At 54.0% G+C, this 22223-nt stretch overlaps 1 protein-coding gene across 19 annotated transcripts in view; it reads right to left on the reverse strand.

The window, feature by feature from the left end:
* Positions 1-618: 618 nt before the first annotated feature.
* The window catches only part of LOC133349089 (regulating synaptic membrane exocytosis protein 2-like), a 49064-nt gene continuing 27459 nt past the window's right edge, over positions 619-22223 (reverse strand). For 7 of the 19 annotated variants that reach the window (XM_061562258.1, XM_061562241.1, XM_061562244.1 and 4 more), the window contains 19 exons: positions 21129-21259; positions 20491-20662; positions 19656-19797; positions 18812-18883; positions 18511-18667; positions 17928-18047; positions 17289-17357; positions 16915-17022; positions 14919-14999; positions 13008-13073; positions 12286-12395; positions 11554-11693; positions 9001-9173; positions 7301-7548; positions 6604-6745; positions 6165-6277; positions 4476-4577; positions 3478-3617; positions 619-2766 (listed from right to left, as the gene is read on the reverse strand). In XM_061562258.1, coding sequence (XP_061418242.1) covers positions 2548-2766; positions 3478-3617; positions 4476-4577; positions 6165-6277; positions 6604-6745; positions 7301-7548; positions 9001-9173; positions 11554-11693; positions 12286-12395; positions 13008-13073; positions 14919-14999; positions 16915-17022; positions 17289-17357; positions 17928-18047; positions 18511-18667; positions 18812-18883; positions 19656-19797; positions 20491-20662; positions 21129-21259 — 2505 coding nt within the window. In that variant the 3' untranslated portion in view covers positions 619-2547. Of the gene's footprint in view, positions 2767-3421; positions 3618-4475; positions 4578-6164; positions 6278-6603; positions 6746-7300; positions 7549-8482; positions 8615-9000; positions 9174-11553; positions 11694-12285; positions 12396-13007; positions 13074-14918; positions 15000-16914; positions 17023-17288; positions 17358-17927; positions 18048-18510; positions 18668-18811; positions 18884-19655; positions 19798-20490; positions 20663-21128; positions 21260-22223 lie in introns of those variants that run through there. The other 12 variants (XM_061562260.1, XM_061562242.1, XM_061562243.1 and 9 more) reach the window with 11 other exon arrangements.

The raw sequence follows: 22223 nt of genomic DNA on the forward strand, positions 1-22223 counted from the left end.
CCGTCCAAGGGTTAGGGTGTGTTGCAGTAAATCTGAAACTTGCAAGCGAAAAGCAGAGCGCCACGTGATATCCATTGCATCAATTCGTGTGAACTTGTCAGGGCGGTGACACAAAACCTCTGTCATGTAAATGTGATGATCCCTTGTTCATCACGACGTCCTTTTTACTTCGATGTCTCAACAAGAGCGTGACGGAGACCGCGTGACGTGAGGGCTCTGCCTTTGTCGTGAGGGTTGTGGAGTGCTCATGAATATTAATGAGGGGGGCTGTTCGATGTGGAGTGACGGCACGTGCTCGTGATCATTATTAATGCGGGGAGATCCATATTGAGTGACGTCACCTGTTCATGAATATTAACGAGGGGGGCTGGCCGACGTGAGCGACGTCACGCGCAGGCTCATTTTCGTCGTAAATACTTCAAAAATAAAAGTGTCACCACCACCGCTTGCACACAAATAAGCCACTCCTCCAGTTCTCTGGACTCTGCAGCGCAACAGAGGAACGGCTGCTTCACGTTGATTTCTCTCCATACTTTGGCCCAACAGGCAATCAGAGACAGGTCGACACAGACAGACACTCGCACAAGCAGACATTGATGTAGGGAGATCGCCAAAGTGTAGAAAAGAGAGTCATCTTTATTCCAGCCATGGACACGGCGGGGTACATGGGGACATGGTAACGCCGTTTAAAATTAAGAGATAAAATTCACATTCTGATCAAACACTCCAATAAATATATACAAACACGTGGCTTCTTTGTTACTGTTCTGCTCTCAACACAAATATAAAAACTGGATGCAGCACTCGAGAAGCGGGCGCCTCCGTCGTGATACGCGAGAGTGAGGCTATTGAGGAGACAAGGGCCACCAGGCGCCGCCACCCGCCCGCACCCCCCCCCCCACCCCGTATTGCACCCGCACCCAGAGAAGGCAATGATGATGATGATCTGACGTCTGCATAATCTGCGCCCCGTCGCCAGAGGACGCGTGTCGGAACCCCGGCCACTCGCACGTCATCTCTGCTCCACCTCACCAGCGGCGCCAACTAACATCGCCAGGACCACCAGCAGCAACCATCAACACTGCCTGCTTTCGCCGCTACTCGCCCGCATCATCGGCATCGCCCAGCAGCTCAGCCACACACCGTCACTTTTGCACCACGACAATCATCCATCCGGCCCGGCGCAGAGGGCGACCACGCGTCTGCCTGTACCCGCAGCGCCACGACCCAAGCCCCACGGAGTGGTGGTGGTGGTGGTGGTCGAGACGGTGGCCGCCAACCCCCCGGCCGCGAGTCCCAGCGCGTTGCGTGGAGATGAGAGGGAAGAGGTGCTCTCCCGCCCGCGCCTCATCCGTGGAATGCTACAGTCGGAACCACTCATCAGTGCTGCGGATCGAGTACCGTATGTACATGCAAGTATTCAAGCAGAAAATAGTTTCTCTTATACGGCATCTGCAGCGACGAGGCGGAGCGAGGCCAGGGCAGCACGTGCACCGATGCCCCACGCCGCTCGGCCGGCGTCACTCACAGACCACGGTTGCATCAAAAGGACATGCAACGCTACGGTGATTAAAGCCCTTAAAATGTGGCTGTTTATAATCATGCTCCACGACATGGATGTATAACGACATCATAATAAATGCAATCGCAGTCATATAAAACTGGCACGGTTCACGACGTGCTGCGACAGACAGCAGCAGCTCAGCTGCCACAGAGCTCGGAGTGGCTTCAGGGCAGCAGCCCCCCCCACATACCACCCCAAGTAGCCAGCACTGTTAGGTCTCCCCCACCCAACCTACGGGGCCCTGTATCCAATCAAGACGGCTTCACTCGAAAGTGTAGTTGGTGCAACCGCACGTTCACAACACTCAATGATTTGGTGGGACGGGCCGCGGTCTGTCCAACTTAAAAGGAGCAGGAGGATTATGCCGGCACTCATTCCCCTGTACCGCACACGGACACCGACATCTCTTTTTCCACACCGCACATGGAGTCCGCACGCCGTCCAGCACGGACAAGATCGCACCCTGTGCCGCGCGTGTACACGTGCCCCCATCAATGTATACACATAGTGGCCCCGCACAGAGAGGAGAGGCAGTGCATTGCCCCGTCGACCGTCTCGTGGTGCACACCCCGATGACACGTGTCACATGGGTTACTTCCCTTGCTGGGACAGGGAGCCCTCGTGAAATGAGCAGCCAATTGGCAGTGAGGTCTGGCAGTGTGGACAAAGGAGAGGCTGGGAAGAGAATGAAGTGTGGGGGCTTCTGGAGGGACAGTGGGTGAGGGAGTCTCGGAAATGTGACGTCAGGCAAACTGCAACGTCACGTGGGTGATTGCTGCACATCAGGGGATGCGTATATGTATGTGTTTGCATGTGCGCACTCCCTGGTGTGTCCAGGGCGAGAGGCAGGACAATATCTTAGGGTTGCCCACCCCCCGTCCCCGCCATGATGTCCTCCCACCTGCAGCCCGTGTGTTGCTGTGGTTACGACGGACGGTGCGGTGCTGAACAGAGTGTCACGTTCCACGACCCCGTACCCCTCGTTATGATCTTGCAAACGTGGGTGCGGTGGAGCTCTCCAGCGAGGATTGCGATGGACGCCGTGTGAGTGGCGCAAAGGTGGGATCCACCAGCGAAGAGGTGGGAAAGAGCTTGTACCAGCCGGTCACACTCCGACTGAGGTCAACGTCCTCGAGGAGGATCTGGGCCACCCCCATGAAGGACTTGTGGTCCATACGGCCATAGTCACCCCACACAATGACCTGGACACAAAAATAAAACCTTGAGTGACACCGATTTTAGATCTGATGAGAGGAAGTCACCCACACTCGCGCATGCGGAGGAGGTCAGGTCAGGGAGACAAAGAGCCACGGCCATAATAATCACCCCCTGTGGATTTACTCCATGCCATGGCCTGTGGACTCACAATTGTACTCACGCATGTGCACACAAAAGACAAAGATCCCCTTTATAGCCTTTAACAGACTGTTGGGGCAAGTGCTGTTAGTGAGCACCTATGAAAGCCCAGTGGTGATGTTTACACTCTGCACCAGGTATTCACTTGAGGCTGAGTCGACCTCGGGTAGGCCCAGAACCGGTTGAGATAATCGTCACTGGTATTGGCCATAAATGCACGAACTACTATGCAACTGCTCCCTCTATACAAAGACACACGCATGCATCTAAACATAGGCATGTTTACACACATATGCCGACGTGAATAAAATAATATTCACATTTATATTGCACCCATGATGTAGTGAAGCATCTGAGAGGACAGCTGTTTTAAGCATAGGGAACCACCAGTGGCAACTTGTCCTTGTGCTGTACAAGGCCTGCAAGTGAGCATTATTTTGCAAGCAGGGGGGATGATCGCCATGTGAACGCCTGTACACGGGAGCTCACACACCCACTCACACGCGCGCAGGGCTCCGTATGCGCTGTAGTGGTGAAGCTCGTGAATGGCCCTTCACCTGCAGGACCTTGTTCTGGGCACCCTCATCGAACAGCAGCTGCTGGCCATAGGAGGGATCGAGCGACTTGCTGGCGACCTTGGTTTTCTTTTTAGCGATGCACACCCCACCCTCCAGCAGGTACACCTTCACATAGGGGGCTACGCACGTACCACCACAAGCACACCAGAGCAGAGGTGAACTCCCAACAACGAGACAAAAATCCCCCGCAGAGCCATGTAGGCACAACACGGCACAAGAGGGGATAGTGTGGCAGGCACCCACCCGGCCGCCTTTGTCTCCAAAGTGGTGATATTTACACACCTTTCTAGGTACTTAATTAAGGCTGAGTCGGCCTGGTCAATATATTCGACGCTGATGTGGGCCGTGAATGCGAATCGAACTCAGGTCGCCGCATTCGTAGCAAAGTGCACTAACCACTACACAACTGCTACCCACAGACAAAAAGTTTCAGTTTTTCTATTTTCATTTATTTGGTATAGCCCTGTGAGCCATTCGGCTCTTGCATCGGGTGTAACCGCAACAAACAAAAAACTAAACATGAACAAGAAAACATCTTAAAGTGACTATATGACTATGCACAAACAGAAAAATCCAGGAAAAAAACTGCAAAGTCTTTCAGAAAAAAAGCACTGTACACCAACGCTGTGCAAAAATCCCTGTGGGATGCAAGTCATAAAAAGTAAAAAACATATAAAGACCCCCTATATAGACTTGAGAGACTGTTCAGGCAAGCCAACAATACACACAAGCAGGTGGTTGGCCAAGACCACGCCCAGCACCCTTGTCTTCCTTGTGCTGATGTTTACACAATGCACCAGGAACTCATTTGAGACTGAGTCGACCTAGGGATTGCCCAGGATCGGTTCAAATATCGTCAGTTATTGATTATGAGCACGAATCAAACTCAGGCGTGTGCTCCCCACACACAAAGACACTCTCACACATATTCTCTGTGGATCATGTGTGTGCAGACGTGCGCGAGTGGTTGTGAGCACCTGCAATGGACTTGCAACCCGGCTTGGGGATGAGTCCTCGCGCTTTCACCACCTCCACCTCCAGCTGCCCCCGTCGGCAGATCATCGTCAGCTGAATGTCGCCTGGCAACACAACGGTGGCACCCATTTGTGGCACACAGCGCCGACGCTCGTCCTTATCAGCGCAACACCCCGACACTCTTGACCCTGTTCCACCAGCAGCACATTGCAGCTGCGCATGATCACAGATGAACAGGTGGGACCTCGGTGTCTGGAGATGACAATCCTCACCTCCACGTGGCTCGGACGCAGCTACGAGTTCTACGCACGTACTTTTCCAGCGCAGCGGCCACGGCAGAACTCGACCGCATTGGTCGAGGGCGTGGACCCTCTACAACAGTATGCGGGGTTTCTCGCTGGAGCGCAGCGGTAGAAGTGGCCTGGTATACGGTGCTATACGGGCACTTCTCAGTACACCGAGTGTGAATACCGTCACTTGTCACGAAGGTTTCCATACCCCCACCGAGACGTGCAGCATAGGAGAAGCGGCATTGAACACGGGCTGCAAGACGAACAGGTTTCACGCGAGGGTTTCTACACTGACATTTTAACCACTGCTTCAACCAATATGCAAATAATCTGGAACCTATTACTGTTGTAGTGTTGTACTCACACGGACACTCTTAACTTTTCACCTGTAACTTTATTTACCTTGCATCCAGTGTGGATGCTCCTCACTTACACTAACACACACACACCCTTGTTCCGAACTCCCCGACTTCCCCCTACTCACCTCTGCGCACCTCGTGCACGGTAACCACCCTGTCTTCCCCCGCTCTCTCTCTCACTCTATACTCCACTATCCTGTCCTGCTTCCCTCACACCTCCGCCCTCGTCCCTGCCCCCAGCAGGGCATCAGCCAACACTGCTGGGGAGAACGAGGTGGGCAGGACGAGCTCCCAGGCATCTTCTCCCCGACTCTTGTGTTCTTCATCCCTTGAGCACCAATCCCGTGCTGCTCCGCACACTCCCTTATATATCCCTCCTCGTTTGGAGTCCTCACTTACCCCCCATTAAGCTACCGCCTCCACGGCGTCTCCTGCACGGGCTATCCCCCAATTACCCCTCCATCTCCCGCCTCTCTGGCGCCTACCCCGTGCCCCAACGCTCACACCTGCTTGTCTCCAAATGCACCCGCTCAATCTATGCTTCGGCCCCTAATTGCTGCCACGCCACTCCAGTGTCACCTCACATCACCCTTTGCTAACCCCGCGCGTTACGCCACTACACTATTATTATGGTGATGCTAGTTTATCCAGGAAAGCCTCACCGAGTCACACAACTCTTTAATAGGAGGGTCCTGCCAAGGGTTTTTTTGGAGAAGGGAGCGATCCTACTGTGTGCGATGCCTATTGAGTAATTTGCAGGCATTTTTTTCTGAATTATAACGTTTGAATGTGTGTTTAGCTATGGGAGGAAACAGGACAAGCTGGAGGAAACCCATGCAGAACAGGGGGAGAAGATACAAACTCCACACAGACAGGTGCCTGAGTAGGGAATCGAACCAAGGCAATTCCTGTTGTGAGGCACAAATGTTCCCACTGCACCGCCACCCTCGTGCCTGGTAAACTGTGACGTGACTTATTGGGGTGAAATGGGAACTGTGGGTCGAGAGCGCCCCCCTCCCCGCCCGCAGTGTGGGCACGCTACCCAGCGGTGTGGTGGCCAGGGTCTGCCGCCCGACCAGCTGCCCTGGCCCCAGCCCGTCCAGGAAATCGCAGAACTGGCTGTCGTGGTCAAGCCGCACGCCAGGGAATATCAGGCTGCACACACAGACACAAAGACAAAGTTCCCCCATATAGCTTTTAACAGACTGTTGGGGTAAGTGCTGTTAGTGAGTAGCACCTATGAAGGCCGACATAGCACACGAGGGGGTAGGTGGCCAGCACCATGCCTGGCTGCTTTTGTTCCCATAATAACGATGTTTAACACATCAGTGCACAAACAGGCTGGTGAGCAGATGGGTGAACACGTTACTGAGTAGACGAATGAGCACACTGGTGAGCAGACGGGTAAGCATGCTGTCGAGTGGACGGGTTAGCATGCTGGTGAGTGGATAGGTGAACACGCCAATGAGCTCTGTCCTTACTTTCCCTCCGAACTGTAGGAGTTCATGCTGTCGTCATTCGACCCTCGGCTCGCCTGCCGCGTCATCCAGTTCCGCATCTCGATGGCCATCCCTGTCTCCGTGCTGCGTCGCACGGCGCTGCGCAGCTTCTTCCCACTCGCGTCTGTCACACACACACGCACACACACACATGCACACGCACACACACACATACACACACACACGCACACACATATACACACACGCACATACACACGCACACATACACACACGCACACACACACACGCACACACACACACGCACCATTCCCATCACACCCACCATTCCCATCACACCCACCATTCCCGCCACACCCATCATTCTCGCCACACCCACCATTCTCACCACACCCACCATTCCCATCACACCCACCATTCCCATCAAACCCACCATTCCCGCCACACCCACCATTCCCGCCACACCCACCATTCCCGCCACACCCACCATTCTCGCCACACCCACCATGCCCGCCACACCCACCATTCCCGCTACACCCACCATGCCCGCTACGGCCATCATTCTCACCACACCCACCATGCCCGCCACACCCACCATTCCGATCAAACCCACCATTCCCGCCACACCCACCATGCCCGCCACGGCCATCATTCTCATCACACCCACCATTCTCACCACACCCACCATGTGCTCCACACCCACCGTGCCCACCATGCCCACCGGTCTGAGACAGTTGTGAGGTGCTGCGGCTGCGGCGTGACAGCCCCACGATGGCCACCATCTTGGCGCCGAAGGAGGAGCGCCGCGTCTTGGGGGCGGCGTCAGCGGCTGTGCCGAGGCCCGTGTCAGACTGGCTGCCGTCGGCACGCTCCGCCCGGTACATCTCCCCGCTCACACTCGAACTCTTGGGCATGCGGCGTCCGCCCGACGCTCCAACCTGCCGACTTTGCATTTTAGACATAAACATGCTGTGACCGGCATGGGGCACGGCGGGTGGGGCAGGGGGTGGGGGAGGTTGGTGAGGGGTGGGTGAGGTGAGGAACACAGGGGAAGAGCAGGGAGGAGAAGAGTAAAGCAGAGCGAAGAGGCAGGACACCCGCAGCACCACATCGCACACACTCCCACGCAGCCTGCAACTACCTTCGCTCGAAATACACAAGAGATAGGCATAGGGATTACACAGGGCATGGGGGCTACACTGAGCATAGCGACTACACATGGCATAGAGACTACACAGGGCACAGCAGTAAAACAGGGCTGGAAGCATTTGGCACTACGTGGTGGAGCACTCCTATCGCTTGGAGGGCCGGTGACCGCTCATCTCGTGAGACCACCCTGGCCGTGGCCGCACAGGTGAGTGTTTGTCTGAGATGACGCAAGTTGCACCGCAGGCGTCTGAGACACTCTGGAAACAGCAGTCAGTGTGGGCAAGAGCCGAGAGCTGCATTGTGGGAAGAGAGTCCATTTCAACGATCTCCTCATTGAGGCCACCCCCATTTCCGTCACCATCGCCGCCTCGAGCCGAAGAGTTTTAAACCAACGAGTGATTAATTACCGGTTACCTGAGCCGAGCCGCTGCACGCTCATTCCACAATGATATCTCGAGAACTCACCAGCGCAGGGAGGACCAGGAAAAGCCAGGGTGAGGGAAAAGAGAATAAATCAACGCAAGCTCAGCGTGAACACAAAAGGTGGTAAAAGCATGGACGCTGAGGCGTGGGATGGGAAGAACGCACGTGCGGATGGGGTCGCGTGCATGACACGGGACTGGGCTACTAGGGTCTGTGTGGAGCAGTAGACAAGACCTGTGCCCACAGCGCGAGGCAGCCACCAGCAAGACAGGTGTATACTACAGGCAAAAGCTGGGGGTAGTAGGCGATAGCTAGGCAAGGCAGTAGTTACCTGTCCTCCGCCTCTGGACCAGACTGTGTGCCCCCTTCATCCCCCTCGCCATCCCCATCCTCCTCCTCCCCCTCGCCCTCCCCCTCGCCCTCCCCCTTGGCCTCCCCCTCGGCCTCCCCCTCGGCCTCCCCCTCGGCCTCCACGTCTCCCCATGTGCACGCCCCCACCATGCCCTCCCTCCCTTCTGTTTCACCGCCACTCTGAGTGCCTCTAGCGCGACGCGTTCAGCGAGACACAGACACCAGCATACACGCACACACGCATGCACACACGCGCACACAAGCGCATGCAGATGACCAGCGCAATGTGCAAAAAAATACAGCCACCGAGAAAAACATGCCAAACGCACACAGCAGCCATGAACGAAATCACAGGAACTTTTAGTAGACAAAAAAGCAAATAATTATCCAAGCACTGAGCAGGCATGATTGCAAATCCGGACGAGTGAAAGACAGAGGAGACTGCCTGCAAAGGTGGGGTTACTCCACGGAGAGGCCCCGCCACGGCCCTGTGGGTACCTGATGTTGCGGGTGCCCCGCGGGCGCTCCGATTGCACCGACAGGTAGGTGGTGGTGCTGACGCGGGACAGGCTCGACGTCTGCGATGCGGCCGACACGTCGCTCACGTCGCTGTCCGAAGACTTGCGCGATGTGATGTCAGAACCAAGCCTCTTGTCTCTCGGGCCGTGGTGCTGCAAAGACAAGGACACAGATCCCACCCGCATAGTCCTTAACTGGCTGTTGGGCCAAGGGCTGTTAGCGGCACCTACGAAGTCCGGCACAGCACACGAATCACGTCCTCAATGTTGATGTTTTACGCACTGCACTGGATACTCATTTAAGGCTGATTCGACCTAGAGGAGGTCCAGGACCAGTTCAGATTATTATAATTAGTTTCTTATGGGTTAGATCATGGAGGTATAATGTCAATGTTTAACTATAACTCTCCACCACACCGGATAGAGCCAATCAAATTAAGTTGTCACGTCGTGGGCAGCAAATGCTCCAATTGGTTTAGTTCATCAGCAGGCATAGGAGGAGGAACGTTGAAAAGTGAGCAAATTGCTGTAAATTTTTATTCGCCGTTTTGCTGGAGATCACTCCCAGCATCACCAGGTATGAGGAATTAGTGACACAGGTGATGTCCTTCAGTTCAGTTCATGTATTAGGTGTAGCCCTGTGAGCCATGCGGCTCTTGAATCGGGTGCAACCGCAACAAACAAAAACACGAACAAGAAACATCTTAAAGTGACTACACGCAACAGAAAAATCCAGGAAAAAACAGCAAAGTCTTCAAGAAAAAGCACCGTGTATCAACGCTGTGTGCAAAAATCTCAGTGGGATGCAAGTCAAACAATAACAACCATAATGCAATTTAGATTAAAGTTATCAGTCTCACTCTGTACTACAACAAACAAATATGACTAAACCAAAGCGTTTTCGAAATCACCAAAATAAAGCGAAAAATCAATGTAACAGTGATCATAGGAACTGTGATTCAAATTTAACAATAAACTATATACATAACATGTACGACCAAACTTTGCAGCCATAGCTGGCAGCAGTGGCGGCTCCTGCAAAATCTCTCAGGGGGGGCAAATGTCTGGATGATTGCTAAGGATAAGGTCCACCCATGCAATGGATAAATTAACAGCTTAAGCATGTAAAGACAACTTCACTTCTTTAATATTAATTAAAAATAAAGTGACTCTTATAATACATCTTGTTTGTTTCTATACTCACTATTAAAACAAACCACTCAAGTTTCTTTTATTAAAGATTCCACTAGGTGGCGACAAATTATATTGTTGGATGAAACGTGCTTACGTATGATGACGTAAGCACGTATGATGACGTAAGCACGTTAGGGCGAGCCCTCCCGGAAGCCATAGAGAATGCATTGCAGCGCCCCCGTTCGAAAAAAAACATCTTTGAATGTAAGTCTATGGGACCACTCGGGGCGATTCTCAGCTGGAGGGAAATCGCCCAAAAAGAGGCGGTACTCCACAGAACGTAGCATGACGCTGATTGGACTATATCCAGAGGCACAGTGACGGCTAGCGTGACTCTGTGGTTGAATGACATTGGTGGTGCGTCGCCCAATCGCCCTAATGAAGAAACCGCCCCTGGCTGGCAGCATGAGTCACTCCATAACAGCAGGAGTATCAGTCGGAGTATCAACATTTTTAAAAGTGCTAATCCCCATAAGGCTGATTTATCCAACCCTATTAACCAATCAACACTTACCTCGAATCACAATAACATTACAAATCCATTTAAAGCTTTCGTGACTGCAGGGATTCATCTTCTTGGTTCTTTCGGTAAAGTCACGTAGAGGACGGCTGCTTGCGTTGTGGCCGAAACGTCGTGAGAATTGTTTTATTATGTTTTATTTTTATTATTTTATTACTTCCCTTCTACGTGACTTTACCGAAAGAACCAAGAAGATTACAAATCCAGCTTTCCTACTAATACAATATACCTGAATATATAATTAAGGACAGCCGAGTTATATAAAATGCTAAGTATATTGGCCGCATAACACTCATCTACCCTGCAAACTACAACCAATCAACCAGCAGTCAAGTCGCGTTGTCGGGCGGGATCGCATGCACGGTTTTCCTCGTGATGGCAAGGACCCTCCACTGAAGGGCCCAGGATCAGGAAGTTCCCGTGAAGACCCGATGGATGACGTTAGATGTAATCTCCAGCGAAACGTCATCATACAAAGTTGTCAAACATTTTCCTCGTTTTGGAACATTCCTCCTAAATCAATTGGTACATTTACCCAGGTAAGAATTTGATTTGATTGACTCTATCGGGGAGTGGAATGTTATTGTAAAATATGACATTATACCCAAACGATCTGAACCAAAATAACATTATGAATCATAACATCGGTCGTGAAAGCCAATGTGTAACATTAGCCAGTTCAGACATTCGTCACCAAAGTTTTCTGTGAGCGTAAATTAAACGCAGGCCGCCAAATGTATAATGTGGTGAGTGTGAGAGTAAACGTGATGGGAAAGGTGAGTGGGTACGAGCGACTGATTGAGCGTGAGAGTCACTCACCCTGTAGTGAGGGTCCCCTGCAGGGCCCCCATCATTAAAGGGTCCGGAGTGTCCCGGGGCACTGGCCTGCAAGAACTTGCCTCCAATCTTCATTTTCATCGGCCGACCGCGCTCCTCCGCCTCGACCATGGCAACCAGGCCTGAGAGCCCAAGCCAGGACACACCACACCAGTGCATACCACACTAGTTCACACCATACTGCTCCACAGCACGCCAGTGTACTCCACATCGCTACACACCACACCGCACCAAGGGAAACACTACATGGCAGGAGGAACGACTATCCGAGCGATCGGAAGGACTACCCTGGGTGTGGGAGGAACCAGCTAGAGGCCACGCTATTCTAGGTACAATCCCTTGCTGTACCTTTCTCCTCGTGCCCCTCCTCTTCCCCCTCCTCGTGCTCTTCCTCCTCTATTGAGCAGGAGTAAGAGTTGTGACATTGAGCGAACAGTCAGAGTGTGTGGTTAGTGGTGTGTGGTATGTGGTGTGTACTTAGTGGTGTGTGGTGGCGTGTGGTGCGGGATGGTTAGTGGTGTGCGATGTTGTGTGTGGTATGTGGTGTGCGGTGTGTGGTTACTGGTGTGTAGTTCGTGTCGTGTGGTGTGCTGAGTGGTGTGTTGTGTAGGGCACAGTGTGGTGGTTAGGGTTTGATGTGGTGAGTGGAGTGTGGTGTTGTGAGTGGTGTGAGGTGTGGTGAGCATAATAAGCGGCATATTTTCTGTTACTCACCGCGACCATCTGTTGTTTTTGGAGGCAGTTGGGGCAGCTGCCTGACCCTGCGGCCTAGCGTAGGAGTGCTTCCCGGAGCAGCTGCCATTGGGCTGCTCTGGTGGTTCATCCTGCAGCGAGACAGGTCCCAGAGATGCACGGGAACACAAGCGACACAAAGGGACACGTAGGGTCATACAGAAACACAAGAAACAACGCAGAGACACACAGAAACAAGCGGAGTCACACAACAAGACGGTCAGTGTGGGACATGTGGGAATATGGTAATAGGCAGAGACAGAGGCTACATCTTGATCCCTGGGAAAGGAATCGCACCAACTTGTCACCCCACAGCAATCATACTTCACTCACAAGGTACAGGGGACACCGAGCATGGTGTGTGGTCTCTACAGGACGAGGGGAGCTGTTTCTACAGGACAAGGCGTGCCGTCTTCATGGGATCTGCACAGCACGTAGACTCGTAGGAGCCGGTGAGTACCGGGGGAGGCAGCTAAACGACCAGACTCTGCTACTACTGAGACAACTCTATGCCAGGGATTAAGTCCAGCCAGGTCTGTTGGAGTCAGCATGCCCGGTACAACACATCCACCATAGCTCTAACTACACCCTTGGCCATGACAATCCCTAGTCACGTGCCATCTCTTCCACTTGAGCAGCAACCCAGGAATTATTCTTAAATAAATTAATCCCTGGCAGCACGTGATGGTGATCCTCGGCAATACCTCTCAAAGGCGCTGTCCACGCCCGACAGCCCTTCCACTTGTGCGGCGCAGAGGTTGGAGCCGGCGCTGAGAGAGAGGAATTCGCACGTCAGCCAGCAGATGCCAACACTTGCGGGATTGGTCGCAAGAAACCAAAATTGCCCAGGATGTGCTTACCTGGGAGCCACCCGGTCAGGGGTTTCATTTCAAGCACGGGCTGGTGCGACTCCACCCTAGCGAGGGGGCAAGGAAGCCCGTGGAGGGGACTGTGTGACGGCTGACGAGCTGATCAACGGGATGGCTCTAAGAGCAGCATGATCACTGTCACCTCACCCGTGGCCCAAACCGACTCCTGCCTCAGTCAGGTGATGCGAGGTCAGACTACTGCCTAGCCAATGACCCGCAGCCCGCCTGGTGGGAGACCCCCAGTGCCCAGGTGCTGTGCTGCTCCTGGGTGGTCGGCGAGGAGGTCACACTAAGCAAAAAGAGCCTTGTGATTCATTCCTGACTCGAGTGCCGTCTTTCTATGTGGAGTTTGTATGTTCTTACCCTTTTCCGCATGGCTTTACTTTCGGTTTTCTCTCATCGATAAAACATACAATGTAATTTGGATTGGCCAAACATCCTAGTGTAACAGGACCCTCCTAAAAAGGTATTTTAACTCTGTGGATTTCCTAGGTAATTATTAGGATCATTATATGAGATTGATATGATTATTTGAGTGGAGGGAACCTTAGCTCATCTATCACGACACCACTGGTCACCCACAATGAGGGTTCTGACTACGCCATCCCTATGGACAGCACAATGTGCTTTGCAACATTCCACCACAGCACGTGAAGACTCGCGCACATACACACGCACTAGTACACACTGATGCACACTCATACAACCGCCATTCGCCACTAAGTGGTGGTGATGTCACCACGGCACATGTGCCAGGCATGTGCACTTTAAGGCTACGTGAAGTGTCGAACGCCCGCTGGCAGGTCACGGGACAGACCCAGGTGGCATGGGTTGACTGATTGAGATGACTGTCACTCATACACACACTCTCTCACACAAAGCTACGATCACACACATCCATACAGACACACTTGCACTCATATACACACTCACACATACAAAGATCCACCGTATAGCCTCAACAGACTGTTTGGGCAAGTGGTGCTAGTGAACATCTATGAAGGCCAGCACATGTACAAGAGTGGGTGGGTGACCAGCACCACGCCCGACCGCCTTTTTCTTCCCGGTGGCTATCTCTATACACTGTACTAGGTACTCATTTGAGGCTGAGTCGATCTCATGGAGGCCCAAGACCAGTTCACATAATAGTTACCGGTGTAGCCGTGAGCGAGAATCGAATTCGTGTTGCTGGGTTCACAGCACAGTGCGCTAACCGCTGCACCACTACTCCCCAAACAACAAAGATCCCCCATATAGCATTAACAGACTGTTGGGGCAAGTGCTGTTAGCGAACGGCACATGAGGAGGTGGGTGACCAGCACCACGCCGGACTGCCTTTGTCTTCCCATTAGCGATGTTTTTACGCACCGCACCAGTTACTGATTTAACGCTGAATCGACCTAGGGGAGGCCTAGGACCGGTTCAGATAATCGTCACTGATGTTGGCCGTGAGCGGGAATCTCGAGTCGTCAGGTTCATAGCGCAGTGTGCTAAACACTACACTACCGTTCCCCCTTACACACACAGTAGCACACGTACACACATAATCATACACATTTACACACTCATTCACACATCGTATTCATACATTTGTACGCACACGGTAACATACTCAAACGTGCATTCATACGCGCACGTGTGTACGAGTCTACGAGTACACGTGTGTACTCGTAGACTCGTACACACGTGCTCACTCAGGCAGGTGAATGTCCGTGCACGCTCACGCACGCAAACCGCCAGCCTCACCGAGATGCCGCGCTCTCCCGGTTTCCATTGACGAGACTCGTAGAGTTTGACAAAATACTCCTCCCATAGCCCTGGTGCAGCCTCGGGACAGCAGGGGATGGACACGTGAAGAGTGCGCACACAATGAGAAACGTGAACGTGCATGGCGACGAACACGGCCGCAGGGCAGAGGCAATGGTGCGGAATTAGACAGAAGAATCAAATAAAGAATACCGATGCCACCGTGAAAGAGGAGGGCGCTCTGGAGGGCACACGCGTCACGATTTTTTATGTCTCGTGGAACCTGGGAAACCGAGAGCCTTGCGGTCGTTCACATTGCATTCAGAGCCCATCCAGGGCACCCTGATTGCACCACGACTGCCCTAAGCTGGTCTCTCCAGAGGGCCACACGCACAGGGGCCGCCACTCGTGGTGCACGACTCTCACAGTCGCACCGGTTTCTGTGAAGCCATTTAATCGTGGGACATACGTCCACATGTGGCCACGTTGACTCAAAATGGACTGTACAATACAGACAAAAACAACAATAAACATTGCTGATGATGTCCCTACGTAGTCTTTACTAGCCTATGTATACACAGCATCTGCAACTAGGTGGCAGTGACATCACCATGGCAAGTGTGACAGGCTAGGTGCACTTTGAGTCCATGGGGAAGTGTCGAAGAGTCGCTGACAGGTCACGGGACCCAGATGTCATTAGTTGCATGACTGAGATGACTGGCAGATGTACTACCTGTGCTCCCGACTGTGCCAACTTGCTGCATTTTAACCACCCGGTGCTCCGCTCGTTGATTTGAGCGTCCCTCCTCTGCCCTCTGCTGCTGCTGGAGGGCGATTGCCTCCAACTGCCCAGTAGCATCCTTCACGAGCCTCCTCCACAGAGGCTGACTTTGACATTGCTGGTGCCAGTCAGTGGCAGTTCCAATCAGCTTTACTTCCTCCTGTATTGCATCAGTCCATCTCTTCCCTAGCTCGTGCTACTCCTATTTCGTCGCCTCTATCCAGCCAAACAGAAGCTGCTTGGGCATGCGGTGGCTGGGCATGCAGGCTAATGACCCAGTCAACGCAGCGCCTCGCCTGCCAGAGGAGTTCACTGATGGGACTGTGTCCAGATCATTCAAGGATCTGTAAGCTCCTCACACAATCCAGCCTGGTTAAACACAGGATGGATTGTAGGCAGGCCAGCCTGAATATTTCAAACTGGCGCAGATGTTACTTTAAAGGAGTCAATGTTTTGCAAGCATAGAAAAGACCCGGAACTTTGCATGCAACATATACACACACGCACACGCACGCCAATACAGCATGTGCATTCTCTACTCCAGGCGAGATGTCCACGACGTTTATTCACCCCCACAATGCCTTAAGCCACCACCTTCACCCACACAACTCATCAGGTATGTGTTGTGATCGCTAGCGCGGCGCTCACGTACTACGCAGCATCGCTATGCGGCGTATCCGTGAGAACAGGAGCACTACCGAGCGAGCATAAAACTCACAGCCAACAAAGGCCCCTTTGAATTATGAGCATCCCACATGTCCCCTGCCATCACAATCTCCCCTACGTTGCTCACTGAGGACCGCGCCTGCACCGAGAGGGCTAAAGTCCAGCGAGCCTCTGCACTGCCCCTACTAAGGTCTATCCAGGCCGCTGGGACATGAGGCATCTCTCCCTGCGTCCTCTCATATCGCACGCGAGCCCTGCTGTTGGGGGACTGGCATGAGGTACGTGCATCTGAAGGCGGCGCAGCTTCCCCTGCTGCCTAAAACGCTCACCCCAGTGCGCAGGGAGAAGCACCGGACAGTGCCAAGGTGAGCGAGGGAGAGAGTGGACCGAAGCAACCAAGGGCACAGGCATCGCATGTTCACTTGAAAAACAGCGTGAGCCAAGCACGTGGGTGGGTGAGTGAGTGAGTGGGTGAGTGAGTGGGTCGGCAAGTGAGTGGGTGAGCGAGCCGGTGAGTGGGTGGGTGGTGAGCAAGTGGGTGACACACACCTGTGCGGTGTGCGCTGCATGCAGTGCTGTGTGGCGGACTGCTCATGTGACAGGAGGAGGCTGATGGCGTCCTCCCTGGAGATTGGAATCACTGGGATGAATGCGTTGCTGCAAATTTACGAAAACATTTAAAATAAACTTTACTCCAACAAAACAGTCGTGCAAGACTTGCACAGAGAAATGTAAATCACCCGAACAAAACAACTCGACACGCGGAGTGTATAGCTGGCTGAAACAAATGTGTAAACAAATAAGGCATGAAGCGAGCGTGAAGACAGACGGAGAGGACCGGGTGCCTGGCATTACCATACCCCCGGCGTTACCCGTGCACATCGCCCATGCTCTCTATAGTCACCAGCATCCCGCAGCGTTACCTGTGCCCCCCCTCGCCCCATGCGGTTGCCCCGTGGCCCGGCTTGGCCCTGGGCAAGGTGGTGAAGTGACTGCACACACAGGCACCGGGTCAGCCACTCCCACATCCACTGCACAGCAGTCGCTCAACGCATAGCTCCCACTCACACACAGCTACACATAGCCACACACTCGCACAGCCACACACAAAGCCACACATCCACAGTTCATAAAGGACGGTAAGTGGCGTGGGAGAGCGAGTGAAAATGACAGTGAAAGTGAGAGAGTGAGTAAAAGTGAGTAAGAGAGCGAGTGAGAGCGAATGAGAGCGAGATGGTGAGCGATAGCGAGCGAGTGAGCGCACCCTCCCAGGACACGGGAGATCGTACTGCACCACACACCAACCCAGCAGCAGCACCACCACCGCACACGTCGTCCCCACACCCCATATACCCCACACACCTGCATCGTGTGTACAGCGCTTAGTGTGTGCAGGTGTGGTGTGAGGTTCACGTTGTGTGATGGTGAACAGAGTGTGTGCAGTTTACGGTGTATGCAGAGTATGTCGTGTGTCACACATGGGGTGTGGTGTACGGAGCTGGTCTGAGGTGAGTGTATGGTGAGGGTGTGGTATGCGGTGTGCAGGGCGCGCTGGCGAGTACCGGTCGGGTTCAGGCGAGTACTGCTCTGCAAGGCCTCTGCAGCACTCTCCTCTCGCCGGCCCATCCTGTGGTCGTCGCGGTGACCGGGAATGTCGGCTGCAGCCTTCCTGGTCCACACCACTGCCCAAGACAGGGAAGCCACACGAAGATTCCCCACGTGGCCCAAGTACTCTTACGAGGACTCCAACACGTAAGGATGTATGTTGAACTTCTTTCACACCGTACGTAGCCAACCGTGCTAACCAGGTACTCATTTGAGGCTGAGTCAGAAGGGGGGAGGCCTAGGATCGGTTCAATAAATCATCACTTGTGAGCAGAAATCGAACTCAGGCCACTGGGTTCGTAGCATAGGGAGGTAACGGCTACACTACACGTGGACACACACACACACACAAGTAAAACACACACGAGTAAGCAGCCAGTGTGCTCTTGGTACATTATGCGAACGTAGGAATGCCAGTGTGCTACCCAGTCCCCTGTGTAGTGTGCGGTGTACTGTGTGTGGTATCCCATGTGGTGCGACGTGTAGCGCTCCATGCACTGCTCCGCGCGGTTCCGTGCGGGGCGGCGTGCGGTGCAGCACCTGGTGCTGTGGGGATGCGGGGACTGCGAGCGCGAGCGGCTGCGTTTGTCGGGGTGGTGCGGCGACACGGAGCGAGAGCGAGACCCTCCCCGGTGCCTGGGCGGCCCCGGCACCACCAGGGCCACGCCACGCCTCTCGCGGCTACGGTGGCGCGTCACTGCCAAGCAAACCACACGAGGTCACACACAACCACATGAGGTCACACGAGTTCACGAGGAACGTTATCTCCGTGGTGAAACACACGCTATGGCCACGTGGAGACATGAGCCGGGCCCTGGAACCGAAGCAAAAGGCCTCTCACCTGGACTCACGGCTCCAATGCCATCGTCCGTCTCGTAGTCCGACCCCTCCTTCTCACCGATCCGCGGAGACCCTGTGCATGTCACGCACAAAGACAAAGATCCCCCCTATAGTCTGAACAGACTCCTGGGACAAGTTCTGTCAGCGAGCTCCTATGAAGGCCAACAGGGCACCACTCGAGGTGGCCGGCACTACACCCAGCCACCTTTGTCTCCCGAGTGCTGATGATGGCATATAATCCCCAATACCAGGTACTCATTTAAGGCAGAGTCCACGTGGGAGAGGCCAAGGAGCGGTTCAAATCATTGTTACTGATGTTGGACATAAGCAGGAATCGAACTCGGGCCACCGAGTTCGTAGTGCAGTGCGCTAACCACTCTGCTACTACTCCCCACGTGTCCTTTGCATTCCAGTGATATGCACACACAAAGACAAAGAAAAACATCCCCCGTATAACCTTAACGGACTGTTGGGGCAAGTGCTGTCAGCATGCACTTCTGAAGGTGAGCACTGCACACTAGGGGGTGGTTGGCCAGCACCACGCCATTTCTCTCCCCAGTGGCGATGTTTACACACCACATCAGGTACTCATTTGAGGCTGAATCGACCTAGGGAAGGCCCTGAACCGAATCAGATAATCGTCACTGTTGTTGACCGTGAGCGGGAATTGAATCGCCGGGTTCGTAGTGAAGCGTGCTAACTGCTGCGTCACGCACCCCACATACACACATAGGTCCACATACGCATGACACACCGTCCACACAAATATTTTGTGTGTGTGTGCACGAAGTATGTGCGTGTGTTCGGGTGTCTGGGTGTCAACGCGTCTCCACACGCTGCCTCACGCGTGAGTCGGCGGTCGGCCTGCGGGCGCCGCGGCAGGTACGGTGACTGGGCAGGCAGCGCCAGCGAGGAGAGGTCGTGCGTCTGCAGCTTGTACCAGTGCGGCTCGTCGTCCAGCAACGCCGTCTCCAGCTCGATCAGGATCTGCAGCGGCACGAGCAGCACAAGCGGCACGAGCGATCGCGTGCGCTCACGCTCCGCTGGCCCGGCTCACCCACCGGGGAACCGCCACCCTCCCTGACTGACCTCACGAGCTTGACCCAGGTCAGTCTCGCAAATCAGACTCATCCCGCTTACTTGAAGCTTGAACTCATGGTGGAGCGGAGGCAGCGCGTCCCTCGCCAACAAGCAGCGCACCAGTCCACCAAGCACCATGGGGATGTCAAGGGCGGTTGTCGTATGGACAAACTCGCCTCGCTATAGGATTGTGGAGTTTACATCACTCGCTTGCACTACACCATTCATTTTATAATTATGCAGGTGGGCGTACACATATGTATTCAGATGCACACACGTGTCCAAAGTGAAAGATGGCCCATACAGTATAAACAGAATTTTGAGGCAAGTGCTGTTCAGGAGCACCTCTGAAGACTGGCATGGTACACAAGGGGATGGGTGGCCAGCAGAAAGCCTTTGTCTCCCCAGTGCTGATGTCTTAACGCCACACCAGGTACTAATTTGAGGCTGAGTCGACCTAGGGGAGTTGGCTGTAAGCGAAAATCGAACTCTGGTCTCTGTTGGGTTTGTAGCGCAACATGCTGTCCGCTGCACTACCGCGTGTGTGCGTACACACACGCACATACACGCGTGCGCGCACAACCACGCCAGCACACCCACCTCCCCCAGGAAGTCACTGTCCTCGTCGTGGATGCGTGCCTGGTCCCACAGCGTCACCTCCACCATCCGCTCGCGGAACTCGCTGCGGCGCACGGGGCAAAACACGAACGTCTGGCCCCAGTGCGGCTCCAGCGTCTTGCGCAGCGTCTTGGTTCGCCGCTTGCTCTTGTCGCTGCCATACGGCGACGCACGCACCAGCAGAACACGTGCGCGGTTAGTGTGTGCACGTGCCAGTAGGGTCTGTGCACGCTCAATTAAAGGAAGAGACGAGCTCACACCTCGCTCCTGTCCACCTCTCCCCTCTCGTCTGACTCTACTCCCCTCCACCCTCTCTGCTCCAGGAACACAAAGGTCTCTTGTCCCCAGTCAATTTCCGCCCAGTGGGAGGCCGCTAATTCCCCTCTGATGCAACCGTATTCTCGAACTCCTTTACCCCAGGAATCCGTGCTGTCGACTGCCTGCCACTGCTTAAACTCTGGGCTCCAGGCCTCCCTCTACTCCTCTGCCTATGGCTGACAGCCTCTTTCTCTTTATAACATAAATATACCCACTGCTTCTGTACGACGCCCTTATATGCGGCTGCGTGTAGATGCTCTGTACGTGCACGTGCCCAACCGGCAGGTCCCCCGCGTGCGCACCTGCGGTCGGGCAGGAAGTAGAGCTTGACGTAAGGGTTGCGTGGTCGCCCATCGTCGCGAGCCGGGAGGTCGGCTGCCCCCAGCACCGTGACGATGAGCTGTTCACCCGGTTTGTCGTACCACAGCTTTACCTGTACATGCACCCAGCAGCATAAACCACCATCATACAACAACAACACAACAACCGCCATTCGCCACTAAGTGGCGGTGACGTCACCACGACGCTTGTGCTAGGCTATGTGCACCTTGAGGCCACGTGAAGTGTCGACCGCCTGCTGGCAGGTCACGGGGCAGACCCAGCAGGTGCCACGGGTCGACTGACCGAGATGACCGAGATGACTGGCTAATGCACCACCTGTGCCCCCTACTGTACCAACTTGCTGTGCTTTAGCCACCCGGCGCTCCGCTAGTTGTTGTGAGTGTCGCTCCTCTGCCTTCAACTGCCCAGTAGCGGCCTTCACGAGCCTCCTCCACAGAGGCCGATCTCGACACCGCTGGTACCAGTCATCGGCAAGTCCACTCAGCTCCACATCCTCCTGTACCACATCACTCCATCTCTTCTCTAGCCCATGCCGCGCCCGTTTAGCCCCCTCTAACCGGCCGAACAAAAGCTGTTTGGGCATGCGGTGATTGGGCATGCGGGCTACATGGCCCAGCCAACGCAGCCTTGCCTGCCGGAGGAGCTCACCGATGGGACTTTGTCCAGATATTTCGAGGATTTGTGAGCTCCTCACAAAATCCAGCCTGGTTAAACCCAGGATGATCGTAGACAGGCCTGCCTAAATGTTTCTAACTGGCAAATATGTTCCATTAGGGGGTGTCCACGTTTAGCAAGCATAGAGAAGGGAGGGAATGACTGTGGCCGAGAAGACCCAAAGCTTCGTGCGGAGCGACAGACCAGGTAGCTTCCACACAGCGTTACGCAACCGATGAAAAGATAATGCCGCTCGACTGATTCGGAGTGAGACCTCTGCTGTTAAACCGAAGCCGGTCATGAGCACACTTGCCAGATATGGGAAACTCTCCACTCTCTCCATAACTGCCCCATCACCGATTGGGAGTTGTGGGGGTGGAGTGCCCGATGGTACAAAATAC

This window comes from Lethenteron reissneri, chromosome 29 (genome assembly GCF_015708825.2).
Source record: "Lethenteron reissneri isolate LAM-NWPU_2019-01 chromosome 29, ASM1570882v1, whole genome shotgun sequence".
In the NCBI taxonomy this organism is placed as follows: Eukaryota; Metazoa; Chordata; class Hyperoartia; order Petromyzontiformes; family Petromyzontidae; genus Lethenteron; species Lethenteron reissneri.